Below are 24,718 nucleotides of genomic sequence, written 5' to 3'. Positions count from 1 at the left end.
GAGAGAAATGAAGTTCTGCACCCCACACCTAAGTAGAGGCTCAGAGTGACAGAGCCCAGAGAGGGACATCTAACAGGTCTCACTCCAGACACAGGACTTTTACAGATTCCTGTGTGCTAGCAGGAAGGAGTCTGAAGCAGCTAAAGTGTTTGTGCTAAAGAGGCCCTTTCTTTCTTTTTTTTTTTTTTTTTTTGCCTTGTTATGCTGGCTAGGACCACCACTAATTATTGAGTAGAAATGATAAGATCACATATCATTGTATTTTTCTGAGCAACAATAACTCAAGCTCAACACGAAGACTTGGGCTTGGAGTAGGCAGGTAGGCAGAACCAGGAAAACTTCACACAAACACCACTAAGCTGCTACGACTTTCATTTATTTGTTCCTTTCAACAGACTAAAGAGTACCTGCTTGCAAGCCAGGGGAATGGGATGGATGGCTGCTTGGTCCAGAGATTGGTCATCCTTCTGTCTGCATTAGCTGCTGCTCACTGCTGGCTGGTACACTGCGGGCTGCTCACTACTGGCTAGTGCCCTTTACTGTGGATGTCTTCACAAAAGACTGGAATCCTTCTATGGTGTGTGGCAGTTTATGGCTGGTTCAGTGCACTTCAGAGTAAAAGTTTGTCGGAGAGGGCGGGGTGTGGTGAGCTGGGCTTAATATGCAAACTAAAATGGCCCTCAGCACTTGGAGTGCACCTCTCAGTATATGGTTTGCAGCAGATATGAATATCATTCATATTCTGATTGGTTTCACCTCAAATTACCAAACTAATTTCATAACTGTTTACATATTGTGCTTACAAGTTATGCAATTTTTTATCAGTATGTTCCAGAACATGGCTGTACTTTCTAAAACATGCTCATTACAACTTATCTACAACTTTGAGGTGAAACTTTAATAACAAGAGAGCATTACAAATGGGAAAGCCAATTTCAAACACAGTCAAGACTTTATAACCTACATTAAAATATAGGGTGAAATACCTTTTACAAGTACCAATTTATATATAACACACTAGCCTTGTTTCTGATTTAAGGAAAAAATCTTTAATTTCACCAATAAGTATGATGTTAGCTATAGATTTTTTTTGTTGATGTCCTTAGTCAGATAGAGGAAGTTACTTAAATACTGGATTGCTGAAAATTTTTATCATGGATACATGTTGGATTCTGCCAGCTACTGAAATTTATATATTTCTCTCATTCTGTTAATATGGTGGATTACTTAGATGATTTTCAATTTTAAATCATCTGTGAAGTACTAGAATAAACTCCACTATATCATGATTAATTACCCTTCTTACATATTGCCAGATTTGGTTTGCTAACATTTTATTAAGGACTATGGCATTTAATTTTCTTTTCTTGCAGTCTCTTTATCTGAGTTTGGTATTAGGGTTAGTGTGTACTCTTAAAATAAGTTGGAAAGTATTCTTACTATTTTCTGAGAGTTTATGTAATACTTGTTTTAAGTCTTCTGTAAACATTTGATAAAAAATTCTCAGTAAAACCATTTATGCCTGAAATCTTTTATACTGGGGGTTTTAGGTAGATAGTAGATAGGAGAGAGAGAGATACAGAGATTGATACAGAGATACAGAGATAGATACAGAGATACAGATAGATATAATGGTTGAGGTTTTTTATTTCATTCTAATTTTTCAAGAACTTGTCTGTTTCTTATAAATTGCTAAGTGTATTTGTTTAAAGTTGTTCAGAGGGGCGCCTGGGTGGCGCAGTCGGTTAAGCGTCCGACTTCAGCCAGGTCACGATCTCGCGGTCCGTGAGTTCGAGCCCCGCGTCAGGCTCTGGGCTGATGGCTCAGAGCCTGGAGCCTGTTTCCGATTCTGTGTCTCCCTCTCTCTCTGCCCCTCCCCCGTTCATGCTCTGTCTCTCTCTGTCCCAAAAATAAATAAACGTTGAAAAAAAAATTAAAAAAAAAATGAAGGAATGGAGGGATATTGCTAGATTTTCTAAAAATAAAATGGTAATAGAATTTCTGAACAACTTTATTTATTTATTTATTTTTTAATTTTTTTTTCAACGTTTATTTATTTTTGGGACAGAGAGAGACAGAGCATGAACGGGCGAGGGGCAGAGAGAGAGGGAGACACAGAATCGGAAACAGGCTCCAGGCTCTGAGCCATCAGCCCAGAGCCTGACGCGGGGCTCGAACTCGCGGACCGCGAGATCGTGACCTGGCTGAAGTCGGACGCTTAACCGACTGCGCCACCCAGGCGCCCCTCTTTTTTTTAATTAAAAAAATTGTTTTCCATTCCTTCATTTCTAATATTGGTGGTTTGTGTTTTCTTTCTTGATTAGTTTGTAATCAATGTAATCAAATTTGTTAATATTTTGAAGGAACCAACTTTTGGTTTGGTTAATTTTCTCTATTTTTTGTCTGCTCTGTCTCATTTATTTCCACTATAATCATTGTTATTTCCTTTCTTCTGCTTAATTTTGGTTTGTTTACTTGTTTTCCAGTCTCTTAAGGCATAAATTTATATCATTGATTCTAAGCGTTTTTTTTCTAATGGAAACATTTATTGTTTTTTAATTTTTTTAATGTTTATTATTATCGAGAGACAGAGAGGCACAGAGCGAGCAGGGGAGGGGTAGCGAGAGGGGGAGACACAGAATCTGAAGTAGGCTCCGGGCTCTGAACTGTCAGTACAGAACCCGACACAGGGCTCATGACCTGAGCCGAAGTTGGTAGCTTAACCAACTGGGCCACCCAGGCGCCCCCTAATGTAAGCATTTAAAGCTATAAACTTCCCACTAAGCCCTGATTTTGCTGCTTACCTCTAACTTGGATGTTATGGTTTCGTTATTATACAATTTGAAATATTTTCTACTTTGCTTTGTGATTCCTTCCTTGACCATAGGTTATTTAGGAGAGCATTGTTTAATTTCTAAATATTTGGGTATTACTCTTTTTGCTTTCTAATTGAATTCCATTGTGGTTAGAGAACCTCCTCTGTAAGATTTCTTTGACATTTATTGAGATTTGTTTTATGGCGCACAGTTTGGTCTATCTTGGGGAACTTTTCATATGCACTTGCAAAGAATATCTATTCTTCCATTGTGTGCTGGAGTATCTATAAATATCATTTAGGTCAAGGTGTTTGACAGCATCTTACACAGCTTGTAGATCAATTTACTATCCAGAAAAAAATTCTAATGTGAGCCACATATGTAATTTTAAATTTTCTGGTAGCCACATTAACTCAAGAAAAAAAAAACAGATGTAATTAATTTTTAAACTACATTTTATCTAACCTGAAATATCTAAATATCATTTAACATGTAACCCATATAAAATCATTAACAGGATATTTTACATTCTTGTTTCCTATTAAGTCTTTGAAATTCAGTGTGGATTTTACACTGCCCAGTACATCTCAATTTAGACTAACATTTCAAGAACTCAATAGCCACATGTGATTCTAATAGCTATTGTATTAGCAGCAGAGTTCTAGATTCTTGCTTATTTTCTACTTATTTTATCAATTGCTTAAAAAAGGATGTTAACTATGATTATGGATTTGTCTGTTTCTCCCTTTAGTTTTGTCAGTTTTGTCCCATTTATTTTGAAGTTTTGTTGTTAGGTGCAGACACATTTATAATTTTTATATCTTCCTGATGATTGGCTCCTTTTTCACTATAAAATGTTACTTTTTTATCTCTGATAAAGAGAGATGTTTTGCTGTCTGTTATGTCTGATATAGATATAACCATTCCAGCTTCTTTATGACTATATGCATAATATATCTTTTCCTATCATTTTAGTTTCAACTTATATGTGTCTTTCCATTTAAAGTGAATCTTTTGTAGATAGCATGTATTTGAGTCTTACTTTTAAAACTCCAATCTAATAATTCTTTTAATTATAGTGTTCTATTCACTTACATTTAGCATAATTGCTAATGTGGTTGGATTTAGAGCTGCCATTTTACATATTTGTTTTATATTTTTCTCATATTTAATCTTTTTTTAGCTCTGTTTTTATACTTTCTGGTTATTTTTTTTTAACATTTTGTGTTTTTATTTTTCTACTGACTGTATTTCTTGCATAATTTTTATTTTTTTTTAATTTTTTTTTCAACGTTTATTTATTTTTGGGACAGAGAGAGACAGAGCATGAATGGGGGAGGGGCAGAGAGAGAGGGAGACACAGAATCGGAAACAGGCTCCAGGCTCTGAGCCATCAGCCCAGAGCCTGACGCGGGGCTCGAACTCACAGACCGCGAGATCGTGACCTGGCTGAAGTCGGACGCTTAACCGACTGCGCCACCCAGGCGCCCCTTTGCATAATTTTTAAATGCTTGCCTTAGGATTACAATGCACGTTAACTTACGCCAAACTACTCAGAGTTAATACTTCATAATAAATATAGAAATATTTCAATAGTATAATTCCATTCACCCCCCCATTCATACTGATATTTTTGTCATGTATAACTACATACATGATAAACTGCACAGTACAACATTATAAATTTAGCTTTGACTTTTCATATATCATTTAAAGAACTAAAAATATATATATAGTCTTATATAGTCACTATTTCTTGCAATATTTTTTTTTCTGTAAATTTGCGTAACCACCTGGTGTCATTTCCCTTCTGCCTGAAGAAGTTTCTTTAAGATTTCTTCAGTACAAGTCAGCTGGTGATGAATTTCCTCAGGTTTTGTTTACCTTAAAATGTTTTTTTATTTAGTATTTTATTTTATCTTATTTTTTAGAAGTTAGTTTTCCTGGATACAACATCCTGCACTGGTTTTTGTTTTTGTTTTTGTTTTTACTTCAGCACTTTAATGGTGCCTTTTAACTGTCTTTAACTGGCTCCCAATATTTCTGATGTAAAGTTCACAATCTTTAAGTAGTTCTCGTGTATCTAATGTGTCATTTTTCTCCGGTTGCTTCAATGTCTGCTTTATCTCTGGATTTCAGCAGATTGATAGTTATATGGCTATTTTGCTTTTCTTTATATTTATGCTGTTTGAGGTCCATTGAGCTTCTAAAATCTATAAATGGATGTCTTGCATTAACTTTGCTGAGTACATTATAACCATCATCTCACTGTGCCACTTATATTACATTGAAAATCTCACTTACTTCACAGATACAATGTACAATGTGATATAAACTATTTTATCCATTTTTATAGAAGAGTGATCTGATGCTCAGAGTGGAGCAGAAACTTGCTCAAGACTGAAGATCTGTTAAGTGATAGAGTAAGATTTTAATCTACATCAGTCTGACTCCACATTCAAAGGTCTTGTTAGGTGCTAGTGAAGTCCAGCATTAAAAATGACTCATTCTCTGGGGTGCCTGGGTGGCTCAGTCAGTTAAGTGTCTGACTTTGACTCAGGTCATGATCTCATGGTGTGTGAGTTCGAGCCCTGCACTGGGTTCTGTGCTGACAGCTCAGAGCCTGGAGTCTGCTTTGGATTTTTGTGCCTCCTTCTCTCTCTGCCCCTCCCCTACTCATGCTCTTTCTCTCTCTCAAGAATAAATAAACATTTAAGAAAAAAAAAAAAAGACTCATTCTGCTTGAGAGGTCCATGAAGATTTCAAAAGTAGGGCAGCACTTATTCTGAGTCTTGAAGCATGAGTAGAGAGAGGGAAAAAAGGGTATTTCTTCCAACTTATCCTCTTGGTTGTTTGATATAAAAGTTGGAAACATAAAATCAAGCAGTTTTTAAGCAACTGTAAGTTTTTCAGCTTTTTGGCAAGGAAATGCTTTAGTATATCCTAAAAATAGGCATAGAATAACTAAAATATAGTCAAATCCCACTGATGGTGGAAACTGGATATAAATCTATCTGAAGGTGGTCAAAGGGTCTTTAAGTCTTCAGTTGCTGGCCATGTCTTACCTTCACAGTTTTTTTCATGATTATGTTGTTGACATGTGACACGTGATTCCACTGTGCCATAATTAGTAAAGTTTCATAAAGAAACTTCATTAGTATTCATTTGAAATCATCTGGTGTCACCAATCAGCCATCTTGGGAGTACCTGAGATTGTCTAAGTGAAGGAGTGAAAGGTAAAACCAGATTCCCTCCCCCCCCATTATCTCTTTTTAAAATAAGAAGCTAAACATTAATATTTTATAATGGCCTATTTGAATCCCTCCAGTGATTTTTCCTTTGAGTGTTTGATTATGGTTATTACTGTGGTTAGGGTTGCTTGTTTAGCAAAATAATCTCCTAGAGCATTTCTTTAGTCTTACCTATTTTCTTTCTCTACCCCTTCTCCCTCCTTTTGGACAGGTCTCAATCCTTATAATAGCCACCTCTCTTGGAAGTAGGAGCACCTTGATGTTCTATGACTTGTCCATTTTGGATGGGGATTCCAGCAGGGGTAAGAAACACCCTTTGTCTCCACAGTATTTCAAAGCCATGTACTACTCTAAAAATATACTTGCTATCTGTATATGTTTACCCTCTACTCTTTGGATAGTTGATATGCTCTCATTGGTGCAGTAAGTTTTGCTACCTAGGCTAATTTTACCTGATGGAGAACTATTTTCTAAAGGAGAGCTTACATTACTTATAACATATTTTGCTTATAACTTCCAGTTTTGGTTGAGGTATGATCAATCAACAAATCATATTAGGTCAAGGTTCTCAATGGGAGAGAAAGTTCCCTGAGTTAAGACTATCATGAGATTATTCTTCTTCTGATAGGGGCAAAAGGGTGGCAGGATTTAGGGGTTAGCAGTGGTAAATAGAAACGTGAGAGAAAATAATAACAGAATCTCAATAGAGCTTGATCAGCTGTCTGGACAGTGTTGTGTTTTCTCAGCCAGAAGTAGTGTTCATACCACAAGAAGAACCATGAGCTCAAGCAAACAGTTTAGGATTAGTTCAGCAAAAACATCAAGTTATTTAGCAACTGAGTCTAAAGTCTATATGGGGAAGGAAAGATCCAGAATTGCCAACTCAATATTGAAGAACAAAATTGGAGGGACTGATACTACCTGGCCTCAAGATTTACTATAAAGCTACAATAATCAAGACAGTGTGGTATTTGAGAAAGAATAGACCTATAGATTAATGGAACAGAATAGAGAGCCCAGAAATAGACACACATAAATATAGTCAACTGATCTTTGACAAAGGAGCAAAGGTATTACAATCAATGGAGCAAAGATCATGATGTCAACAAATGATACTGGAACAATTGGACATCCACATCCAAAAAAAAAAAAAGAATCTAGACACAGACCTTATACTCTTCACAAAAATTAAATCCAAATGAATATATACCTAAATGCAAAATGTAAAGCTAATACTCCTAGAAGATAACATAGGAAAAGACCTACATGACCTTAGGTGTGTTGATGACTTTATTTATTTATTTTTAATACTTATTATCTTTGAGAAAGACAGAGCACAAGAAGGGGAGGGGCAAAAATAAAGGGAAACACAGTATCCAAAGCAGGCTTTAGGCTCTGAACTGTCAGCACAGAACCCAACACAGGGCTCAAACTCACGATCTACAAGATCATGACCTGAGCCAAAGTCGGATGCTCAACCTACTGAATCACTCAGGCACCCCTGTTAATGACTTTTAGTCACTTTGGTGACAACACCAAAGACATGATCCATGAAAGAAAAAATTGATACTGGATTTCATTAAAATGAAACACTTCTGCTCTGAAAGATAGTGTTATGAGAATAATAAAACAAAGTGCAGACTGGGAGAAAATATTTGCAAAATACACATCTGATAAAGGACTATTATCCAAAATATACACAGAATTCTTAAAACTCAACAACAAGAAAATAAACAACCTGATTAAAAGATGAGCCAAAGACCTAATAAGCATTTCACCAAAGAAGATATACAATGGCAAGTAAACATCTGAAAAGGTGTTCAACATCATATGTCATTAGGAAGGGGCAAATTAAAACAACAGGATCTCTACATACATATTAGAATGGTTCAAATCCAAAACACTGTCATTACCAGATGCTGACAAAGATATGGAGCATCAGAAACTCTCATTTATTCCTACTGGGGAAAAAATGGTATGGCCACTTGAGAAGGCAGTGTGACAGTTTCTTACAAAACTTAACATACTCTTTCCATGTGATCCAGCAATCATGTTCCTGGTATTTACCCAAATGAATTGAAAATTATGTCCACACAAAAACCTGCACACAGGTGTTTATAGCAGCTTTACTCATAATTGCCAAAATTTGGGAGCCGAAGATGACTTCAGCAGACGAATGGATAAATAAATTGTGGTATGTTTAGATAATGCAGTATTTTTCAGTGCCAAAAAGAAATGAGCTACAAAGCCTTGAAAAAAATGGAGGATATGGAGGAAATTTAAATGCATATTATTAAGTGAAAGAAGACAATCTGAAAAGACTACACACTGTATGATTCCAGAAGTATATAACATTCTGGAAAAGGCAAAACTATCAAGACAGTAAAATGATCAGTGGTTGGGGGGAAGAAGGGAGGGAAGGATGAATAGGCTGAGCCCAGAGGACTTTTAGGGCAGTGAAACTCTTTTGTATGATACTCTAATAATGGATACATGTCATTATACATTTGTCAAAACCCATAATATGTACAACACCAAGAATGAACACTAATATAAACTATGGACTTCAGATGATAATGATGTGTCCATGTAGGTTCATTGATTATAACAAATGCACTTCTGTGGTCTAGGATATCGATACTGGGGGAGACTGTGCGTGTGTGGGGACTGAGGGTATTTGGGAACTCTTGGTCCTTTTTCTGCTCAATTTTGTTGTGAATCTAAAACTCCCTTTAAAAACTTAAAGCTTATTAATTTAAAAAAAGTCCTAACAGTTATTTTTGTGGAACTTGACCAGCTAATCATAAAATTTATATAAAAATGCAAGGAGAAAACAAAGTTGAAGGATTTGCTTGACCAGGAATCAAGACTTACAAAAAAGCTATACCAACTCAAGTAGGTTGGTCTTGCTAGAAGTAAGTAAACTGATGAGCAGAAGAGAGAAATTAGACATAGAGGTGGTAGTGCAGAGCAGTGAGGCAAAGATGGTCTTTTCAGTAAATGTTTTTAAGACAATTTTAGGTATCCACATGGAAAAACATTTATTTATTTATTTATTTATTTATTTATTTATTTATTTATTTATTTATTTTATATATATGAAATTGATTGACAAATTGGTTTCCATACAACACCCAGTGCTCATCCCAAAAGGTGCCCTCCTCAATACCCATCACTCACCCTCCCCTCCCTCCCACCCCCCATCAACCCTCAGTTTGTTCTCAGTTTTTAACAGTCTCTTATGCTTTGGCTCTCTCCCACTCTAACGTCTTTTTTTTTTTTTCCTTCCCCTCCCCCATGGGTTCCTGTTAAGTTTCTCAGGATCCACATAAGAGTGAAACCATATGGTATCTGTCTTTCTCTGTATGGCTTATTTCACTTAGCATCACACTCTCCAGTTCCATCCACGTTGCTACAAAAGGCCATATTTCATTTTTTCTCATTGCCACGTAGTATTCCATTGTGTATATAAACCACAATTTCTTTATCCATTCATCAGTTGATGGACATTTAGGCTCTTTCCATAATTTGGCTATTGTTGAGAGTGCTGCTATGAACATTGGGGTACAAGTGCCCCTATGCATCAGTACTCCTGTATCCCTTGGATAAATTCCTAGCAGTGCTATTGCTGGGCCATAGGGTAGGTCTATTTTTAATTTTCTGAGGAACCTCCACACTGCTTTCCAGAGCGGCTGCACCAATTTGCATTCCCACCAACAGTGCAAGAGGGTTCCCGTTTCTCCACATCCTCTCCAGCATCTATAGTCTCCTGATTTGTTCATTTTGGCCACTCTGACTGGCGTGAGTTGGATCTTTAAATCACAACACACCAAAAATCCAGTGCTTTACAAAACCACATGTGAAATATAAAACAGTAAGGCATTTAGAAGTAATGTAGGAGAATATCTTCATAATCTGATGATGAAAAATATTTCTTAAATAAGGCATGAGAAACATTAATAATAAGGCAGGGGTGCCTGGATGGCTCCATCAGTTAATTGTTGAACTCTGATATCATCTCATGGTCCTGTTGTCGGGAATCGAGTGCTGCATCAGGCTCTGTGCTGAGGGGAGCCTGCTTGGGATTCTCTGTCTCCCTCTCCCTCTGCCGCTGCCTCACTTGTGCGTACTCTCGCTCTCTCTCAAATAAATGGATAAACTTAAAAAAAGAAGAATAAGATAATATTTATATAAGGTACTTAGTCAAAATCAGGAGTGCCTGGGTGACTCAGTTGGTTAAGCTTTCAGCTTCTGCTCCGGTCGTGATCTCACATTTCCTGAGTTCCAGCCCTATGTGGGGCTCTGTGCTGACAGCTCAGAACCTGGAGGCTGCTTCAGATTCTATGTCTCCCTCTCTCTCTATGCCTCCCCGCTCATACTCTGTGTCTGTCTCTCTCTAAGTAAATAAACATTAAAAATTAAAAAAAAAAAGAATTGTCAAAATCATGGAGATAGAAAGCAGAATGGTAGTTGCCAGTGGCTGAGGGGTAGGGAGGAAAGGGGGCTATTGTTTAATGAGTATAGATTTTATCAGATGAAACAACTTATGGAAATGGCTGGTGGTGATGATTGCACAACATTATGAATGGATTTAATACCACTGAGCTGTACACTTAAAATAGTTACAATGGTAAATATTATGTTATTTATTTTACCACAATTTAAAAATTGAAAAAAAATCAAGGGAAAAATTTAGCAGCACAATAAATGCATAATTTAACAATGCCCTTTAGTATTCTATGAATATCCAGCGGGGTATTTTATCTTCATGAGACTTGGAGTAAAATATTAATGAAACTACATAAAAATACTTTATAAAAACCAATTAAAATATCACTTTGGGCCCTCCCAAAAGCAAATATATTGATGTATTAGACTACAATAAAATATTTACTTATTAGTTGAAATGTCTTCTCCTGTTCTGTGGTTAGCCTTTTTTAACACTGTTAATAGTTTATTTTGCTAAACAGTTTTGTTATTACATGTACTCTTCTGTATGTGTATTATTTCACAATTTAAAACAGCATTTTAATTTTTTTAATTTATTTTTTTAAATTTATATCCAAGTTAGTTAGCATATAGTGCAACAATGATTTCAGGAATAGATTCCTTAATGCCTCTTACCCATTTAGCCCATCCCCCCCCTCCCAAAACCCCTCCAGTAACTCTCTGTTTGTTCTCCATATTTAAGAGTCTCTTATGTTTTTGTCCCCCTCCCTATTTTTATGTTATTTTTGCTTCCCTTCCCTTATGTTCATCTGTTTTGTATCTTAAAGCCCTCATATGAGTGAAGTTATATGATATTTGTCTTTCTCCGACTGACTACTTTCGCTTAGCATAATACCCTCCAGTTCCACCCACACAGTTGCAAATGGCAAGATTTCATTCTTTTTGATTGCCGAGTAATACTCCATTGTATATATATACACCACATCTTCTTTATCCATTCATCCATCGATGGATATTTGTGCTCTTTCCATACTTTGGCTATTGTTGATGGTGCTGCTATAAACATTGGGGTGCATGTGCCCTCTCAAAACAGCATACCTGTATCCCTTGGATAAATACCCAGTAGTGCAATTGCTGGGTCGTAGGGTAGTTCTATTTTTAATTTGTTGAGGAACCTCCATACTGTTTTCCAGAGTCACTGCACCAGTTTGCATTCCCACCAGCAGTGCAAAAGAGATCCTCTTTCTCCGCATCCTCGTCAACATCTGTTGTTGCCTGAGTTGTTAATGTAAAACAGCATTTTTAAAGAGAGGATTTTAAATTCAATACAAATAAGCATCAAGATGGCAACTAAAAAGAAGTAACTGGTAGATAATTCCACCCCAAGAAGACAAACTAAGGGCTGCTTCACAGGCCAAACCCAATGGGGCTGGCAAAGAGGGGTATCTCAGTCAGTCACTTTTAGGGTCTTTTAACTTTCAGAGCTCCCTCTCTCTCAGGAATCCTGTGTCCTTATGACCCCCTGGCTTGCAAAACCCCTCACTCTGGGGATGCTGCCACCACGACATAACCAATGATTATTTAGTAATTTCTCAAACATTTTTTCCTTCAGTCTTCACAATAGTCTTCACAGCCCCTGAGGCTGGTCTTCTTATTAGGGCCATTTGTCATCTATGTTCTTTTAGTATATCTGTGACCTCTAATAATGTTCTCAGCACTGACCGTCAAGAAAGAGATAGGATGAGAGGATAACCATGAACAAGTCCAGCTAGGGAAATGGTTTTAGATATTTCTTTTTTATGCTTTGGAAACTATTTATAAGAGAATCTTCTTCATTTTCCAGAGACAGCTTAGTTCCTAGACAACAAAAAGAAGTGACACTATGCACACTAGGATGTAAACATAGAGCCATTCATTATCTCTGAAGAGGGTACAGGCAAAAAATATAAAGAAAATTGAGGATGACTGAAAGAATATTTAATGGAGCCACATTTGAGTCTAACATCTCTAACATTGTTCTCAGTATCAACAGGAAAAAAATAGAGTGGGGCAGTTTATTATATCTAATTAGTAATTGTAATAGATTATGGAAAAGCGTGACATGGAAATCATGAGGCATAATGAGGCTTATGTTTATTTTATATTGTTCTTACTATGTTGTTAGGTTATGGAGGAAAGCAAACAGTGTTGGAGGGATTTTTCCAACCCCCACGTATCTCTAATCTGTGAAGTAGATGGTGCCAGTGCCTTTCCCATATCCCTAGATAGTTCAGGATTCTCAGGTGATTTCCATCTGCCAGTATCTGCATCTCTATGCCTACAATCTCTTTTCCTTGGAACTGCAGAAAAGTGTGCTGCCTACTTGCATGGCAGACCAGAGGAGCAAAGAATTAACATGCCCTCCCTTGGCCCCCAACAGAAAAATCCCTCAATCAGTGACTCTGAAAAATTGTATATAAACACCCCAGCCCCTTGTCCTTTGGGTAGAATAATTCTAAACTGTGTGTTGTACATTCCTTGAGGTGTGCTTGGAAGGTAGAGTCCCAGTATGCACCATGGTAGCTGGCTTCATGACACTTCAGGCTTTTTTCCCTTCCCTGTATCACCAAGCCACTTCACACCAGTATTCTCTGCACCTCTCAGATAAGCTACCTGGATCTGAATCCTTTGTCTCAGGTGGGAACCAAACTAAGACACCTTAAATATGGACTCTCCTATAGAACATCTCTTGGTATCCCAGTCATAAAGAGAATACTGGAGGAATCAATTCAGAGTCTAAGTCAGCATACTATTTCTTATTTTTCAAATTACTTGGAAATTATCTCACCTAGATGTACTTTATTGCTTAGTAGTAATAGTGAAGGGGCTGGCAATTAGGTGGAGTACATGCTTGTGGAAGAAAGTCCAGAAAAAATCATTCTTGAGCAAAGGAACATCTAAAGAACATTCTGGATTGCCCACATATAGGGATGATAATCAAAATATTTAACAACTGGTACAGTATGGTCCTTCACCAATCATAAAAGATGGACTGTATGCTGCATGGCTGCCATACTAGATGACCATTGGCTCTGCCCAGTGAAACACAAGGGGCCTGGTTCTGCCTTGGTCAGATCTTTAGACTGGGTTGAGAGGTTGTTGGGCAGAATGGTTTACTTGGCTTTCTCCGGGTGCACTGGAGTGTAGGTGGGTTTAATTTTTATTCCTCCTCAGAAAGAGAAATAACGAGTAGAAACTTTTATCAAATATTCCCAAAGGAAGCTAAAGGCCAAGCAGGAGCCATGTTGGCAGGGACTTTGAGGGATTTACACTCCAACATTATTATTTGTGTCCTCTCCTGAGTATGTAAGGAAAGCCACAAACTGCACCAAGTTTCATTCTAGAGAACTCTTTTCCATCACGGATTGTTTGTGCAAGACCAAAGAGCAAAGTAGCCAAGGCATAGGTATGTAGATGCCCCAAGATAAGCCCGTCAGAGCCTCTCTCCTGGGACTATGAAAGTGAAGCAAAATGATGAAAGGATGGGAGAGAAAGTCTCTGGAGTCTATTTATGTAGGGAGAGTGCTAATCTATTCATGCAGTGGGAATGCTATCAACTATGGTCAACTGGTTCCTGCTGCCCAGAGTTGCCTGGTTTCTGTTCATGTCCTTGACCTTGTTGTTTCTGGGAGCCTTTTGATGTCCTTCTCATAATGGCCATTCATTCCTTAAATTTTCCAGAATTGGTTACTTTTGCTTAAAACTAAAGAACCATAACTCAGTCAGGTCCTATATGCTTATCTTCAGTCATGTTTTGTGGGAAGTGGACTTGTTCAACAAGTGTGTGGCAGGAGTTACTGAAATAAGAAGCCAGTCCCTGGATCTTCAGCAAATAAGAGGAAGAAGACAAAGAAGCTTGATGTGAGTCAGGGATGTGGAGTATATCACTTTCAGATCAGCTTTACCACAGTCAGCTCTCAGTTACTTGTGAAGCTAGAATTCCATCTCTAGCTTCTCCATTGTCCCACAGGTTGACTGGCTTATGAGTAGGCATATCTCACAATCACACCCTGGTGGCTTAGACAGATACTTGGAGAAAGACAAAAGCTCAGGTCAGGCTCTCTTGTTAACAATTCCAGTAAAACAAGGGTCAGTTTATCCCATTGAAATCATGGGATAAAATAAGGCCTCACTGGAATATGTAGATGTCAGTCACCATGATATTCACACTTAAAATAATTATGCATACATCTATGTGCGTTTCATGGGAACTGTACTATGAACTGGGTGGGTTTCCTTTTCTTTTTTTTTTTAATTTTTTTTTAACGTTTATTCATTTTTGAGACAGAGAGAGACAGAGCATGAATGGGGGAAGGTCAGAGAGAGAGGGAGACACAGAATCTGAAACAGGCTCCAGGCTCTGAGCTGTCAGCACAGAGCCCGACGCGAGGCTCGAACTCATGGATGGCGAGATCATGACCTGAGCCAAAGTCAGACGCCCAACCGACTGAGCCACCCAGGCGCCCCTCCTTTTCTTTTTTAATGCTTATTTGCATTAAGAAAACTGAGATATGAATTTTCTGTCATAATTGCAGCTATTTCTTTGCCAGTGTTGGGTATAACGCATCCATTTCAAACTCTCAAAGGGGGGCCATCTGAATACCTGCGAACTCAGCCCACCCATAGAGCTTTGCCTAGAAGCCATGTCTTTTATAGAATTTAGCTCGGGCGAGAAGATCATTGACCAAGTCATTGTCTATGTCCACTGGGGTTGCAATAGCATCGATTCCTGACTTAAAGGCCGAGAGACCACCTGAAATGAAACAGAAGTTCAGAATGAAACATTAACTTTCAGCAGAAATCAGCTTTGAGCATTCCCAGGATGTAAGCCCCCTAGGTAAATCTTCCAAAGCACACAGTCCCAGATCCTTCCCTTTTCCTCCCCTCCTAAAAGGATCAACTACCCCAAGAATCTCTGGGAAAATTCCAGATTGCTTTCCTTCTCTCTCCTTTTAAAAGTCCTTTGTATTTCTTGCTACAAAAGTCGTATTTGCTTCTTATAGAGTCCAGGTCTGGCAAAAGTAGATCCTCAGCAAATCAGTCTGAGAATGCTTATAACATTCTCTCAGCCATTAAATATCTTACTCATTTTTTAAAAATTACTTATTCACTCACTTTTTTAGGCATTCAGTTAATGTTTTTAAGCACCTACTATGTGCCAGGATGGGTGCCACACTGAGTTCAGGGTGCACAACGGTATCCAAGACATAATCATTTCTATGTAGGGATATGTGTGTGTAGGTGTATTTTACCCAAGAATTTTGATCTTCAATAGCTACTTATGTGTTTAACATAATTATGCTCTGCTCTGATGTATAGAGGAAAAGCTCCCTGGTCCTGATCCCTGATTTCAAGGAAAAAGAAATTGTTTGTTCTAAATTAAGGATGTTAAAGGAGGAGAGAGGTATATACATACCATGAGTCCATAGAAGGTAGAGTTAATAGGACTTGGTGTGGTTGGATGTGAAGACAGAAAGAACCAGAGAACCTAAGAAAACAATCTGTTTTTCTGGCTGGAATGACTAGACATATTTTGACACCTTTCAGAGATAGAAAATGCAGAAGAAAGAGCAAGTTTATAGTGGGAAGCTAGTGACTTAATTCAGTCTGGAAGATGCTGAACTTGAGGAGATCTGTGATCAACCAAGCAGAAATCTCCACTTGGACATGTCATGGTACCTAAAGCCCTGATGTCACTGAGAATGCTCACAGAGTAAAAATTTGTTCAAACAATTCATAAAGAGGTTAACAGTTTCTTTCATCAAGAAAAAAAACTATCAGAGGGAGGTAAACATATTCTTTTAAACTATGGCATTAATACTCAAGACATCACTCAGTGGCCCAGTAACCAAGGAGAGAGGTAATGAGAATGCCAATGTCTGGCAGAAGAGGAAATGGAAGTTGGGAAGGAAGACCACTCAAAGTAACTCAGTGGTTTGGAGAAAACTAGTACAGTCATCCGGCAGCTCCTCCTATGCCCACTGTTGACCCCATGAGAATGCCCTCAGGGAGGCCGAGGGCACATCTGGTCTTCAGGGGTCTCACTCACTGAACTTTTTAACAAAGCTCCACAAATATGGCCTACCTTTGAGGTGTTGAGCCACACTCCACGTGGGGAACTTTTTCTGGATTGCCTTTATTTTGTCTGTTAGAATCCCAACAGCCTGCAATAGGTGTTCTTTGCTGTCCCAGGTACCAACAGGGTGATGAATTTTTTTATCAAGCTAGAAAAATCAGATAATAATGTCAGCATCTAGATGAAACAATGCATTTTTCTGCTATTCCTGATTTCTCTTCCTTGTATTCAAGTACACAGACAGTGGCCTCGGCCCCCTTACTTTATCTCCACAGAATCAATTCTATAGTCCTTTTTCTCACGAAAAGAGAGTCGGAGAAACAAAGTATGATTTAGGAGATGTGAATGTGGCATAGTTTTAGTTAAGCTCTCAAATAGAAATAAATATATGAAAAAGTTGTTTCAAAACAAATAATTAGCACTCAATGTCTAGATACTTGCAGTCAAAAATAAAAATTTGTTTCTAACTGGGACAGCTAAAGTCTGGGTTTCTACAGACAATTTAAAATAAAGACTGGAAGCAAACATCCAAATAATTTGGATTGTCTTCTCCAATTTGCTTAAAAAAACAAGTTCGTTCAAATAGAGCTTAATTAATAGTGTTTTGATCTACGTGGATGAAATTTACTACTTTATGAACCCCAAATGGACACCTTTAATAGTACCCTTTATAAGATTTTCTCAATTAAGTGTATTACATTTTATTAGTTGCAAACTATAATTATAAAACTCATTAAATACTTTTTCTGAAGACAGCCAATAACTGATAAATCTTGAATGAAATAACCAAAGATAAGTTAGAGAAATACAGAAGTGCAAATGATGCTGAAGTACCAGGGTGTTTTGAAGACTGGAAGTACTGCAAATGAGTATCCAGATTGGATTGAGCTTCCAAAAGGAAGGATAAAGTGGGACTGACTGAAAATTTCCTTGCCAGGTACCTGCATCAAGCCAAATCTAAGTCCTCTGTGGTCCCAGCCATCTTGCAGGACTGCTCCACCATGGCTTTCTCTGGAGATGATGGCTGCAATGAGAGCAGGGTCCACACAATGCCTCAGCCCAACTTCTTTGATCAGAATCTGGTAAGGCTTTAAGGCCCTCAAATCCATCTCAGCAAACATTTCAGAACCACGGATCCCTAAGTCAATAGAAAATAAACTGTTTACTCCAGAAGAAAACCCACTTTCAAAGTTTAGTAAGTTAGTCACGGCGCCTGACCACATCTTGGAACTATTCTAGGACATTTTCTGATCTCTAATTGCATAAACCTTGAAAGGTTCACAACCACTGGCAGATACCACTTCTGCTCTCTTTCTTGATCTTCTGCTACCCGCCACATTGGTGCATTGGGAAGACTCTTGAACTAGAAGTCAGCCGGCCTAAATTTGAGTCTGGTTCTGCCACTACCTAGTTCCAGACCCATGGGAAGTCTCTTCTTGCTGAGCCTCAGTTTTCAGATCTATAAATCGGGGGAGGTAGGATTAGATTGACCTTGTTGTTGCTTCCAGTACTGATTTTCTAATACTGGGATAACATGAAGAAGACTTTGGAACAGGATTCTCAAAAGACAAGATGTACAGGGGCGCCTGGGTGGCGCAGTCGGTTAAGCGTCCGACTTCAGCCAGGTCACGATCTCGCGGTCCGGGAGTTCGAGCCCCGCGTCAGGCTCTGGGCTGATGGCTCAGAGCCTGGAGCCTGCTTCCGATTCTGTGTCTCCCTCTCTCTCTGCCCCTCCCCCGTTCATGCTCTGTCTCTCTCTGTCCCAAAAATAAATAAACGTTGAAAAAAAAATTAAAAAAAAAAAAAAAAAGACAAGATGTACAGAGAGCAAGAGGCGTGCTTAAAATGCTCATGCTGTAACATGAAGTAAAAACCAACAAAAAAACATAAAACAAAGCCAGAATGTAATATTTTATGTAAACAGTCATTTCAATATGTAGAAATAAACCCATTAAGACAAAGTTTGGAAAGAATAGGGGGAAAATGAAAAGAAACAGATTGTTAGGTTGGTGACGATTCTGCTTTCTTCTAATTTTTAATTTTGGTATCATTGTTGTAACAGTGATTATACCTTTTTAAAATTAAGCTACTTCCTAAAAATGAATCTGGAAATTATGAAAATGGGAAAGCCAAATGTTTGCTTTGCTTTTCACTTACCACAGTTAATCAACCTGGTTATATCACAAGAAGCACCAGAGGTCTCCATGGTCATGATATCACCGTAGCAGCCGTGGTACAGGCGGGGATGCAGGTGAGGGCTCATTGACTGAGTGAAAGGGTATGAGCCCCTAGAAGTGCCTGGTGGATAGAATGATAATTCACATGAAGCCTGTGAGAAATATCACTCGAGTTGCTATAATCAGCGTTACTAAACCAAAGGCGAAGCCATAAATTTACTCTTCCCCAAGTCCCTCCCAAGACCCTTAGGATGGTTCATTAGACAAAACAGAATAGAAGATTCCTCCTTCCCACTTTACCCCAACCTTAAAAAAAATTTTTTTTTAAAGTAGTCTTCACACCCAACATAATCTGGAGATCAAGAGTTGCATGCTCTACCAACTGAGCCACCAGGCATCCCCGCCCCCCCCCAAATTTTTAATAAAGCACTTAATTCCAAACATTGTAGAAAGTATTATGAAAATCAAATTTTTATAGGTCTCAAAAACATTTGCTGTAATCTTGATCAGAATTAAAATTGCCGCTAGAGGGGAGTCTGTTTGGCTCAGTCAGTTAAGCCTCCGACTTCAGGTCGGGTCATGACCGCACAGTTTGTGAGTTCCAGCTGCACATCGGGCTCTGGGCTGACAGCTCAGAGCCTGGAGCCTGCTTTGAATTGTCTCCCTTTCTCTCTGCCCCTATCCCGCTCACACTCTGTCTCTCTCTCAAAAAAAAAAAAAAAAATTAAAAATGTTTAAATAAAATTGCTACACTAGAGTTTTAAGCAGGAACTTTGAGAGAAATGTTAAGACGCTTCTGACACAAATACTTCTGGGATATAAGCACTTATATTAACAACTGTTTTTGTTTAGGAATATAAGAAAGAAGGGTAAAAATACCATGTAAGATAAAAAAGAAGGATGCCATTACCTTAAAATATCCATTTTATATCATGTTTCTACAGATTTGAGTTTCTAAGTATAATTAGTAAACTTGGAAATAAAATTTAACTTACCATAAAAATTTAAGTTAAATTCATTCTTATTTTTTATTTTAACATTATGAAGTGACTTTCTGTCCAAGTCTATTTGCTAAAGGAGATAGCTTTTCTGTAAGTTGGAAAGTTTGTTCTAATAATTCCTAAGATTGTTGACTTATATCTTAAGACTACATATATTTGTTGTAGGAAATTGTTTGTTAAAACACTTGATGTAAAAAATTATGTTGGGGCACCTGGGTGGCTCAGTCAGTTAAGCGTTCAACTCCTGATTTCAGCTCGAGTCATGATCTCACAGTTTGTGAGTTCAAGCCCCACATCAGGCTCTCCCTCTCTCCCCTGCCCCCGCCCCTGTACCCTTCCCCTGCTTGCTCTAGCTTCCTCTCTCTCTCAAAAATAAATAAATAAACTTAAAAAAACCGCTGTTGTTTCATTTAGTGTTGTAAATGGTGTTTTTAAATAGGACCATTAACCACAGTTAATCTGGTTCTGATTAACTTGACAGTATAAAGAGACTCTCTTAGAATTAGGCACATAACCAATGGAACTCTTCCTTAAAAATATTTATTTTAAAAGGAAAACAAAGCAACTCTAAAGATTAACTTGTTTAAAAAGCAAAACTCAGGGCGCCTGGGAGGCTCAGTTGGTTGAGCATCCCACTTTCTCTCAGGTCATGTGATCTCCAGGTTAGTGAGTCCGAGCCCTGCATTGGGCTCTGTGCTGACAGCTCAGAGCCTGGAGCCTGCTTCAGATTCTGTGTCTCCCTCTATCTCTGCCCCTACCCTGCTCGTACTCTGTCTCTCTCTCAAAAATAATAAATAAATGATTTTTAAAAAAAATAAAAAATAAAAAGCAAAACTCATCTAAACAAATAAAAATACAGGCACAATCTACTCTCTCCTATCTACAAACAGGCAAAAAAACCAAAAGTTTGTAAATGGACAAGGAAGTCAGACAGTGCAACTATCAAGTAAACTCAGAATAGTAAGAAAGCCTATTTAGATAATAAAAGCAGCAGAAACTAGCAAAGCTTTTCAAAGCAGTGTGGATTTCCATGTGATGGCAAAGAGCAAGAACCATCACATTGGCACTCTCCATGGCCCTCGGTATACCTTGTGCCTACAATATGTGTAGGAACTATACATGAATGAATGAATGAATGAGTAGATTTCCATGACATAGATTATATGTAAGATAGAGGCATGGAAGCTGTGAGTGAGGGTGCAGACTGACAACATATATCCAGAATCTAACCACTTCTCACTACCTCTGCTACCACCACCAGGGTCCAAATCACCATTGCTAATCTTGATTATTGTAATAGCCTCCTAACTGACCTCCCTCCTCCACCCTTACAGTCTAATCCCCAGCAGCCAGAGTAGTCTATGGAAACATGCCTGGAATCATATCAGTCTTCTCTCTTAACCTTCCAATAGCTTTCCAATCATTCAATTCTGGCTTCCAAGCCCTACTTGATCTGGACTGAACCAGAACTTGATCTCTACTTGAACCAGAACTGGTTCTTACACATTATAGACACATACTAAAACATTTACAGGTGAAATGTTTTGATGTTTTGGGTTGCTTTAAAATATTTCAACCTCCCCATCACCAAAAAAAAAATTTTTTTTGTAGAGATGAGGGATAAATAAAAATAAGAATACAAAGTGTTGAAAACCATAGATGCTTGATGGGAGTTAATTATGGGTCCATGGGAGTTAATTATGCTATTCCCTCCCCCATTTTATATGTTTGAAACATTCTACAACAAACTTTTTAAAATTACCTTATTAAAGAGCCTTTTTTCCTACTTACATTAAAAAGGCAACATACTCATGCCTCATTCCTTGTCACCCACTACCTTACATTATTTTATTTATATCACGTATCACCATCTGACATGTCTTCCTTCCTTTCTTCTTTTATTTCTTCCTCTCTTTTTTCTGTCTGTTTCTCTCACTAGAACATTTTTTTTCTACTATATCTTCCTCAGCACCTAGAACAATGCCTGACATAAAGTGGACATTCAGTAAATATTTGTGAATAGATACATGAATGGATGGATGGATAGATGGATGGATGAGAAGTAAAGGAATTATCTGTATCAAGTGTCCATATGTCAAAAGTTTCCATTTCTTTCCACTAGAGAGTCAGCCTTTGCCATGCTCGATATGTGGCTCAAAGGCCACAAGTATCAAAGTGATCTGTATGCTTATTAAAAATGCATATCTTGGGGCGCCTGGGTGGCGCAGTCGGTTAAGCGTCCGACTTCAGCCAGGTCACGATCTCGCGGTCCGGGAGTTCGAGCCCCGCGTCGGGCTCTGGGCTGCTGGCTCAGAGCCTGGAGCCTGTTTCCGATTCTGTGTCTCCCTCTCTCTCTGCCCCTCCCCCGTTCATGCTCTGTCTCTCTCTGTCCCAAAAATAAATAAACGTTGAAAAAAAAAATTAAAAAAAAAAAAAGCATATCTATGGCCTCCTCATACTAGGTCTATTGAGCCAGTTTTTAGGTTTAAGGTCAAAGAATCTCCACTTTAACCAGGATTCCCAACAGATTCATGCATACCAAAGTTTGATTTAAGGGGATTATAATATGACCATGGGCTTTACGCTACTTGTATTGACATCGTAAACACCCAGGCCCTTCTTAATTATAGTCACCTTTCAGTTAAACATAGTATAGTAGCTTATAATTAGTCTACTAGCTATGTAACTCTGCTGTCACCTGGGAATTAAAGAAGGAATAAAAATTCTAAACTATGTTCCCCTGCCTTTGACCATATAAATAATTGGAAATCATCACTTTTCTGTAGTCTTACTTTTTCAAATTTAGAATTAAACATTTTAGAAACACTTTCTTCTCAATCTTCACTCTATTCATAAAGACAATTTGGACATTGTTTACAATGTCTTTTTATTTTTCTTAAGCCAAAATTTCAATTTTTTTCTTTTTCAAAGTCCCTCACCATCTCACTAGCCTAACTTTTTAGCCTTCCCTTCAGAAATCGTTACTTCTGTTCTTGTCACGCTGATCTGTTTATTGCATCCCAAATACTTTTCATCCATTTCTGCTTTTCTGTACTAAAGTCATTCTATCCATTCAGTGACTCCTTTCTTCTTTTATCAAAATACAAAACGTTCCTCAAGTATCACATCCCCTAGGAAAGCCTTTTGGTATCAACATCCTGACTAGATGTGAACTCTTCATCCTAAACTCCTCCAAGACTAGTGTCTTTTGTGTCTATATTCATTTAACTCTTATTTACTGCCTGGTATTGATAATTTTATCTTCATATGTCTTGCCTCCTAAGGCACTGTTCCATAAATTCTCACTGAGATCACCTTCACCTGCTTGGCAAGCAGAATACACTCTTGATTATAGATATAAGCAGTTGATTGATGGCCAGGCTGATTAGGAGTGCCCACCCCTCCATTGCATGTAATCATTGCCTTTTCTGATTCATGACTGTGCTGCATATTTTTGTGGACACCCTGAAAACAATACTAAATGTCAATCAGTGACTTACCAATGAGAGCAACAAGTCCCCAAAACAGGATAGAGGATAGCATGGTGGTGAATCTTATCCTGCAGCACCTGTTATGATTTGAAAGAGAAACTGGCTAATTTTAAAACTTGAAAGGTTCCTAAAGGAAACTTGTTTTGATTTTAAAAAGTTTAGAGTCATTTATAATATAATACCTTTTCACCAGTTCCAAGATAGTATTCTCATAGGCTCAGAATTATGGTTCACTGAATCACTCTCTTGTCTAAGTATAACCTCCCAACTCTTTTTAATCCAACTTCATATTGACATGAGTCTATGAATATCTTACATATGTTACACACACACACACACACACACACACACACACACACACACTCCCATCCCATCTCCAAGATTGCTTACATCATAATTTTGTTCCAATTCTTATACCAATCTCCTTAGAAAATCATAAGAAATCATGAGAAGAGCATTAGAGATCATGACTCAGAAGAGGTTAGCTGTGCTCCCTACATTCCTCCATTGACTCTATTCTTGGTGTCATTCAAAAGACAGCTTAAGTGTTCTACAAGACACAAGAAGGCTAGCACTAACCTGGTTTGTGAACTTGCAGAGAAAGTCTCCCCTCTGAGTTTGGGAAGGTTCCCCGTTCTCAGCACCACCTTGCACGCCAGGCTTTAACAAAGCAGTGGCCTTCGTCCTAAAAGGTTAAAAAATTTAAGAATCCATTAGTTGGTAGATCTGTGAGTACCTGGCTTCAGTCCAAGCAGACTTCAGTGTGGATCTGCCACAGTGGAGGGAAGTTTTAAATGCCAGCATGTAGACTCACCTGCCTCTTCTTACCTTCATCCTGTACCACTGATCATTGGAGGAGGTTTATATATGGTTTAAAACCCTCTCTTTAAGCCACTGACCTCATTAGACCTGATTATAATAATACTTTGGACTTAGGTGGCCCTTTTAATAAAAATATTTCAAAGCATTTATTAACCACTATTAATTAATTAATCTAATGAACCCCCAAGTTGTAGTGGAGGCATATATTTGGTGGACAGTATCTAAAATTGAGGTAGGTCAACAGCTTCTAAATTTGAGAACAAGAAGCAGATAATTAGCATAAAAAAGATAAACAGGAACTACTAGCAGCTCTCATTCCTGGATTGGTTGTTTGCCTGAAGTTTGAGCCTCCTGCTCTTTGTTCCTCATTCCATTGTCGCATGATCCACATACTAATATGCCACAGGGCTTCTTGTTCCAATTCTACACTGACAAACAGAGCCAAGATTGACTACCTGCTCTGGGAGATCAGTACAAAGCCAGGGAGTAGCAATATGAGTGCTGGTTTCCCAAACTATCTGAGGAAATGGGAAAAAAAGATTTGGCCAGGTATGAACATTTTTTTAAATGTGACTCTTTCTTTTTTTTTTTTTTTT

General features: G+C 38.1%; 1 protein-coding gene across 1 annotated transcript; it reads right to left on the bottom strand.

Moving 5' to 3' along the window:
• Positions 1 to 15,189: 15,189 nt before the first annotated feature.
• On the bottom strand, positions 15,190 to 23,352 carry LYG2 (lysozyme g2). Its single transcript, XM_047067939.1, has 5 exons — positions 23,310 to 23,352; positions 18,789 to 18,929; positions 17,573 to 17,769; positions 16,641 to 16,779; positions 15,190 to 15,308 (listed from the first exon to the last, which is right to left on the bottom strand). Exons 1-5 carry the CDS (start codon positions 23,350 to 23,352, stop codon positions 15,190 to 15,192), a joined length of 639 nt encoding a protein of 212 aa, XP_046923895.1.
• Between the last annotated feature and the right edge of the window lie 1,366 nt (positions 23,353 to 24,718).

The sequence above is a fragment of the Lynx rufus genome, unplaced genomic scaffold, assembly GCF_022079265.1.
Source record: "Lynx rufus isolate CCGP_SWC_20201006 ecotype Redwood Valley unplaced genomic scaffold, mLynRuf1.p SCAF_8, whole genome shotgun sequence".
In the NCBI taxonomy this organism is placed as follows: domain Eukaryota; kingdom Metazoa; phylum Chordata; class Mammalia; order Carnivora; family Felidae; genus Lynx; species Lynx rufus.
This window is presented reverse-complemented; position numbering and strand designations above follow the sequence as displayed.